The 8,327-nt window shown below is 34.2% G+C and overlaps 1 protein-coding gene across 6 annotated transcripts in view; it reads left to right on the top strand.

Annotated features, from left to right (window-relative positions):
- The window catches only part of plxnb2b (plexin b2b), a 219,685-nt gene extending 211,713 nt beyond the window's left edge, over positions 1-7,972 (top strand). For 5 of the 6 annotated variants that reach the window (XM_048158977.1, XM_048158979.1, XM_048158975.1 and 2 more), the window contains one exon: positions 1,070-2,760. In XM_048158977.1, the coding sequence (XP_048014934.1) occupies positions 1,070-1,174 (105 nt within the window). In that variant the 3' untranslated portion in view covers positions 1,175-2,760. Of the gene's footprint in view, positions 1-1,069; positions 2,761-7,826 lie in introns of those variants that run through there. The other variant, XM_048158974.1, reaches the window with a different exon arrangement.
- Positions 7,973-8,327: the final 355 nt, after the last annotated feature.

Raw genomic sequence — 8,327 nt, 5'->3', positions numbered from 1 at the left:
AGATAGATAGATAGATAGATAGATAGATAGATAGATAGAGATAGACAGACAGATAGATAGATAGATAGAGATAGACAGACAGATAGATAGATAGATAGATAGATAGATAGAGAGATAGACAGATAGAAAGATAGAGAGATAGAGAGATAGACAGATAGATAGATAGATAGATAGATAGACAGACAGACAGACAGACAGACAGATAGATAGATAGATAGATAGATAGATAGATAGATAGATAGAAAGATAGACAGACAGACAGACAGACAGATAGATAGATAGATAGATAGATAGATAGATAGATAGATAGATAGAGATAGATAGACAGACAGATAGATAGATAGATAGACAGACAGACAGACAGACAGACAGATAGATAGATAGATAGATAGAGATAGACAGACAGACAGATAGATAGATAGATAGATAGATAGATAGATAGATAGATAGATAGATAGATAGATAGATAGATAGATAGATAGATAGACAGACAGACAGACAGACAGATAGATAGATAGATAGATAGAGATAGACAGACAGATAGATAGATAGATAGATAGATAGATAGACAGACAGACAGACAGATAGATAGATAGATAGATAGATAGATAGAGATAGACAGACAGATAGATAGATAGAAAGATAGATAGGTAGACAGACAGACAGACAGACAGATAGATAGATAGATAGATAGACAGACAGACAGACAGATAGATAGATAGATAGATAGATAGATAGATAGACAGACAGACAGATAGATAGATAGATAGATAGATAGAGATAGACAGACAGATAGATAGATAGATAGATAGATAGATAGATAGACAGACAGACAGACAGATAGATAGATAGATAGATAGACAGACAGACAGACAGACAGACAGACAGATAGATAGATAGATAGATAGATAGATAGATAGAATGATAGATAGATAGATAGATAGAATGATAGATAGATAGACAGACAGACAGACAGTAGCTGCATTGAAACACAAGATTGATTGATAGATAGATGAATAGTTCTAAAATGTCTGTGTACTAAAGGCTCATGGTCCTTCACTGTGTCTAGATCATCATGTCTTTGGATGAAGACCCTGCCGCCCAGAGTAAACAGTTAACACTGAGACTGCAACAGATCGCCGCAGCACTGGAGAACAAAGTGACCGACCTCTAACCCTGTCAGAGAGAGAACGCTGTACGAACACTCAGTGTGTATTTAGCTCATCACTATAATCAGATGTTCAATTTCTTCCTGTGTAGAGACAAAAGGTTTTAAGAATTGTATTCTATATTTTTTTTAATGTGCAGTCTTTATGCAGAAAGCTTTATAAGAGGAAAATAACTTTTTAAATAGACGGCCTTGTGTCAGTTGTTTTTAAAGCTTCTGTGTGTGTGTGTGTGTGCGTGAGTGTGTGTGTGTGTGTGTGTGTAAAAGGATGCCTATATTTTGACCAAAAGGGAGCTGCCCATGACCCTGCAGTGTGTGTATGCAGGGGGTGTGCCTACAGTGAGGTCATATCTGGTTATCGTCCAATCAAAAGCAGCTGAAGGTGACAGAAAGGATCGCATGGGATGTGTTTGGAAAAATCACACTAGCATACTACTCGTACTATCTCTGTATTTGTATAGTGTGCAAATTATCTGTATCCGTAACATTTGCCAAAACGTTCTGCAATTTTTTGCTGGCAAATTTCAATAGGAATCCATGTGATTGTGAATTGAGTTTGAGTACTCCTTTTAAATCATTATTTGACTGCCAAAAGAAATGTTACTAGACAAAATTGGTTGTACAATTTCATAATTCTATCAGATAAATACAGTGTATACTGCAGTTTGCTAGTGTGTGATTCCAAACATATCCATTTGGACGATCAAACGGCCGTCCATTTCATAACCACCTGTTTCAATTGAGCCATATGGACTCACTAGTAGATCCACGATAATCAACACAGGCAATAATAAATATAAAAAAAGGCATTTCATTTTTGTGTATGATGGTAGCTACGAAAAGTCTTTGTTTAATTTCAGAAAGTCATTTTATTGTGAAAGCTTCGCTACTGACTGAATTTATTCCGTACGGCACAAATAGTCGATGCACAGGACAGATTTTTGGCAGCGCCTGATACGAACGTGTCTGAGGCCTAAAACAGAACTCGATTTCAGCTTGCACAGAGTGTGCCTGGCCTTCGAGATGTTTTCGCGCCCAAAACTGAGAGGATTGACTGAAAGCTTCTCATTTGACTCTTTGTGGCTCCGTTGGAAGGGTTTAGATGTGTGATCTGGAACGTTAATGGCTTTATTTTGGCAGAGAGGATAATGACACACTAATTTGTTTGTTATCCGCCACTAAACAAGATGGTACTATAGAACTCAGCCAAAATTCTGCTCCGAGAGATGCTTTTATCTTTGTACAAAACCTTTTTTTTTTTTTTTTTTTTTTTTTTTTTTACACATTTGTGGCATTTGCATTTGATTTAGTGTCTTAAAGACAACAAGAAAAATTCAAAGCTTTTTATTTTTGTGTTACAGCCTGATTTTTCTTTTCTTTTTCTAATTGCTAATGCTAGTCGGAGCAGGTGTGTATAAGTTAGGTGGAAAGGGACACTCTCATTCTAGAGAGCTTTGTGGACAAAAAGACAAGAGTCATCAATATTTTTGGTCTGTTTGCTACGATTAGGGCCAAGCAATAATAAAAAAATAAAACCATCTCGAGATTAAACTCGTTAAATTATGAGAAAAAAACTCGTTAAATTTCGAGAAAAAGGTCAAGATAAAATGTTGAGAATAAAGTCATTAAATTTCGAGAAAAAACTCCTTAAATTTTGAGAAAAAGGTCAAGATAAAATGTTGAAAATAAAGTCATTAAATTTCGAGAAAAAAACTTGTTAAATTTCGAGAAAAAAGTCAAGATAAAATGTTGAGAATAAACTCGTTAAATTACGAGAAAAAAGTTGAGATAAAATGGTGAGAATAAAGTCATTAAATTACGAATTTGTTCTCATAATCTAACGACTTTTTTCTCGTAATTTAATGACTTTATTCTCAACATTTTATCTCGACTTTTTTCTCGTAATTTAACGAGTTTCTCAACATTTTATCTCGACTTTTTTCTCGAAATTTAACGACTTTTTTCTCATAATTTAACGAATTTGTTCTCATAATCTAATGAGTTTTTTCTCGTAATTTAATGACTTTATTCTCAACATTTTATCTCGACTTTTTTCTCGTAATTTAACGAGTTTATTCTCGTAATTTAACGAGTTTATTCTCAACATTTTATCTCGACTTTTTTCTCGAAATTTAACGACTTTGTTCTCATAATCTAACGACTTTTTTCTCGTAATTTAGTGACTTTATTCTCAACATTTTATCTCGACTTTTTTCTCGTAATTTAACGAGTTTATTCTCGTAATTTAACGAGTTTATTCTCAACATTTTATCTCGACTTTTTTCTCGAAATTTAACGACTTTGTTCTCATAATCTAACGACTTTTTTCTCGTAATTTAGTGACTTTATTCTCAACATTTTATCTCGACTTTTTTCTCGTAATTTAACGAGTTTATTCTCGTAATTTAACGAGTTTATTCTCAACATTTTATCTCGACTTTTTTCTCGAAATTTAACGACTTTGTTCTCATAATCTAACGACTTTTTTCTCGTAATTTAGTGACTTTATTCTCAACATTTTATCTCGACTTTTTTCTCGTAATTTAACGAGTTTATTCTCGTAATTTAACGAGTTTATTCTCAACATTTTATCTAGACTTTTTTCTCGAAATTTAACGACTTTTTTCTCATAATTTAACGAATTTGTTCTCATAATCTAATGAGTTTTTTCTCGTAATTTAATGACTTTATTCTCAACATTTTATCTCGACTTTTTTCTCGTAATTTAACGAGTTTATTCTCGTAATTTAACGAGTTTATTCTCAACATTTTATCTCGACTTTTTTCTCGAAATTTAACAAGTTTTTTCTCATAATTTAATGACTTTATTCTCAACATTTTATCTTGACTTTTTTCTCGAAATTTAACGAGTTTTTTTTCTCGTAATTTAACGAGTTTATTCTCATAATTTAACGAATTTGTCATAATCTAACAAGTTTTTTCTCTTTATTTAATGACTTTATTCTCAACATTTTATCTCAACTTTTTTTCTTGAAATTTAACGACTTTTTTTTCATAATTTAACGAATTTGTCATAATCTAACACGTTTTTTCTCGTAATTTAATGACTTTATTCTCAACATTTTATCTTGACTTTTTTCTCAACATTTTATCTCGACTTTTTTTCTCGTAATTTAACAAGTTTATTCTCAACATTTTATCTCGACTTTTTTCTCGAAATTTAACGAGTTTATTCTCGTAATTTAACGAATTTGTCATAATCTAACAAGTTTTTTCTCGTAATTTAATGACTTTATTCTCAACATTTTATGTTGACTTTTTTCTCGAAATTTAACGAGTTTTTTTCTCATAATTTAACGAGTTTATTCTCATAATTTAACGAATTTGTCATAATCTAACAAGTTTTTTCTCGTAATTTAATGACTTTATTCTCAACATTTTATCTCAACTTTTTTTCTCGAAATTTAACGACTTTTTTCTCATAATTTAACGAATTTGTCATAATCTAACAAGTTTTTTCTCGTAATTTAATGACTTTATTCTGAACATTTTATCTTGACTTTTTTCTCGAAATTTAACGAGTTTATTCTCAACATTTTATCTCGACCTTTTTCTCGTAATTTAACGAGTTTATTCTCAACATTTTATCTCGACCTTTTTCTCGAAATTTAACGAGTTTATTCTCGTAATTTAACGAGTTTATTCTCAACATTTTATCTCGACTTTTATCTCGAAATTTAACGAGTTTTTTCTCGAAATTTAACAACTTTAATCTCGAGATGGTTTTATTTTATTTTTTGCTTGGCCCTAATCCTCTTCCGTAGTTTGCCCAGATAAAAAAGGCGACGTGTGTATATATGCATTTCATGCATGTACACTACCGTTCAAAACTTTGGGGTTGGTAAGATTTGTTTATGTTTGTTCATCAATGCTGCATTTACTATATTTAATCAAAATAGTAAAATAGTAATATTGTGAAATATTATTACAATTTAAAATAAGTTTTCATTTAATTTAAATGTAATTTATTCCTCTGATAAAAAATAAAAATAATTTATAACATTATAAATGTGTTTACTGTCACTTTTGATGAATTTAATGCATCCTTGCTGAATAAAAATAACTTCCTTCCTTCAAAAAAAAAAAAAATCTTACCCCAAACTTTTGAATGCTAGTGTACTGTATATGCTAAAATTAAGCAATAAGGTACAAGAATATAGGCTGTGTCCCAATTCAGAAGCTGCATCCTTCAAATGTTGCCAAGTTGTCAAATGGTACGGTCTAGCCCACAGAGGATTGTTCTTGTCGTCTAGCAACTGTGACAGCTGCCACATTTAAAGGAGCCTTCGAACTGACCGTTCGCAAAGACCCACCCACTTTAGTTACCGTTGCTATGTCCGACAAGCCATGCCGATCTCTCGCCACACATCATGTTTCTCACAGTGAAAAATACATTGCAGAGCAAAGAGCAGGTTACTTTTGATATGAAACAAAGTCTCAAATTTCAAATGTTGTAATTTTTAAAGAAATTTCAACAATAAATACCATTTTGTGGCTCTTTAACGTGTCGTGACAGATCGCTGTAGTGCCTCAGTTAAAGCGGCTCGTGAACCGATAATCTCTTTTTACTAGTTAATTTATAGCATCAAATAAACATGAATGAACATCAGAAGGAATGTTGTTTCAACCGCGGAAAGACGTCAGTACACACCATTTTTCAAGTTCAAGTCCATTTACGTTAATCTACTAACTCCCCTGACTGCAATGGCAGATTCGGTGTTATGATTGGTTAGATCGCCTGTCAATCAAACCCCCCCACGTAGACTGTATTGGGACGCAGCTATAGTAATGGCTTAAGGCTATTGTTAGGAGTTACATAACATAAATCAATTACATTTAACATAAAGTACATTTCATTAAAGCATTATTTTATTATTGTGTCATCCTTCTGCCATAAAACACAGTCAATGACTCATTTAATTTGTCAGCGTTTAAGAGTACATTCGCAAATAGACGTTAGCCTCGATACATAAAAAACACAAAACTCCAATTTAAATTTCACAGGGTCTTTAAACAGGTTTTCTGTCAACGTGGCCCACAGAACTCGTGTTTTTTAGCGGTTCAGGGAGTTTCACAGCCTGCCGGTCACTGATCTGAGAGCAGCGCTATCACAGTAGCAGATGGCTTGCGATGTCGGACGTTGAGATTCCTCCCGTTTCTGTTGAGAGTTGGGCGGCGCTGCTTGGCGTGAAGCTTTTTGGCGTGTCCCTCCCTCTCTCTTCCTTTCCACTTTAATACAACCAGCGGGAGCTGCGTTTGATCCTAACTGCATGCGTGATGCTGACTCCATGCTTTCCAATCTACCCTTGCCCCTTTCGCTTTCATCTTAAAGGGATTGTTCACACAAAAATAAAAATGGAATCATCATTTACGCAACCTCACACTGCAAAAAAATGATCTTGCTCAGTATTTTTGCCTTGTTTCCAGTACAAATATCTAAACATTCTTAAATTAGAGGGGAAAAAAATCAAAATTGAGTGAGTTTATGCTTAAAAACAAGGAAAAAATCTGCCAATGTAGGATAAGAAAAGTAACCGTGTTTTCCCTTTGAATTAAGTTTATTTTTCTTACCCCATTTGGCAGATATATATTTTTTTGTTTTTGTTTTAAGCATAAACTTATTTTGAGAAGTCGAATGTATTTTGATTTAAGAATGTTTGAAAATGATTGAAAAATACAAAGAAAATAAATCATTTTTTGCAGTGCATGTCATTCCAAATTCCATGGAACACAAAAGAAGGAATTTCTGAAGAATCTTCACACATTTCCTGCCATAAAAAGACAAAAAGGACATATAAACAATTCAAACATTCCTACTTTTGCGTTCCACTGAAAAAAATAAAAGCTTTGGAACGACGTGACGGTGAACAAATAATGCCGTAATTTTCATTTTTACGACGAACTATCCCTTTAAAGCATAAGCACAGATGCAAGCCTCTGTAGTCAAGTGTAAAACGCTTCTTTTAACGCCTTTCTGTAGCCAAAACGTGCCTTAAAAGTGTTTAAATGTGACGGTGAGGTGATGTTGAAGACGTCGGGGTGGGTGGGGTTTCGGTAGTCGTGGGGCGTGTAGAGGTCAGAGGTCGTGGCGTACGTGAAGTGTGGTGTTAGACATCAGTCAGTGCAGTATTCAGAAGTGTGCTGTAGCCAGAATATGCCAATATATTTGAACATGCTGTATGTATAGAGCAAAAGCGCCGTTTTTAATACCGTGCAGATCTTTTGGGTGTTTGTGGTGAGTGTGTGTGCGTGTGCTTTTTAGGAGTTTTACTGCATTGGGAAAAACGCTCGAGCTGAATAAATGTGCGGAGGAGAATGTCAAAACGTTCCCTCCGGACAGCTGCCATTACGTTTGGTCTTTATGCAAAACGAATTATTGATTAGCACAAATGTTTTTATTATTGTACTGACCCGAAATTGTGTTTCAATGGTGTGTATGAACAAACAATCTGTACACGACCTTTTCTTACTGCTGTGCAGTTAATATCTTTATTTTATGTCCTAAAGAAAATATATGCCTTTGTATTAAAATGCAAATCTGTCTACACTGTTCTCCTATGCGTTATGCTCTGAGAAAACTTGTTTGTTGTTGTCGACATTTCTTTTTTTTTTCACCCTTTCACTTGTGAATGTGCAGAGAGCAAAGTATTCTGGGATCGCGGAGGACGACGAGTGCTCTTTCGGGCTCTCGGAGGACTGATGCCGTATGTGTGAACTGTGCCACCGCAGGTCCAACATGCCGTCTGATCCTTGTGTGAATAAATATACACGTCCATTTCTCTAGTGTTGGGTTTCGCCTCTTTTCTGGCCCCTGATCTACAGGGTCTCTAATGAATCGGGTGCCATAAAGACATTATGTGACCTTTAATGATGAGATCTACATGACATTTTGGTGTCAGCACAGAAGTTTATGTCTTTAAAGAGAGCGGAGCTCCAGGAAGAAGCTTCAAGAGCCAGATTTTGTGTTGGACGTCAGGTGAGGATAATATTCAGATTTAAGTTTGTGGTTTCTAAATGTCTTGATTTCATGTTCTCAGCAGCCAATATTAACCACACAAACCATGTTCATCCTATTTTCATATAGTTTTGGTCATGGTTTTTGTGGATGAAGGTGTGTTACACAACCTGAACATCTGCT

This window comes from Megalobrama amblycephala, linkage group LG15 (genome assembly GCF_018812025.1).
Source record: "Megalobrama amblycephala isolate DHTTF-2021 linkage group LG15, ASM1881202v1, whole genome shotgun sequence".
NCBI classification, from domain to species: Eukaryota; Metazoa; Chordata; class Actinopteri; order Cypriniformes; family Xenocyprididae; genus Megalobrama; species Megalobrama amblycephala.
Note: the sequence above shows the minus strand (reverse complement) of the source record. Positions and strands in the feature narration are given on the sequence as shown.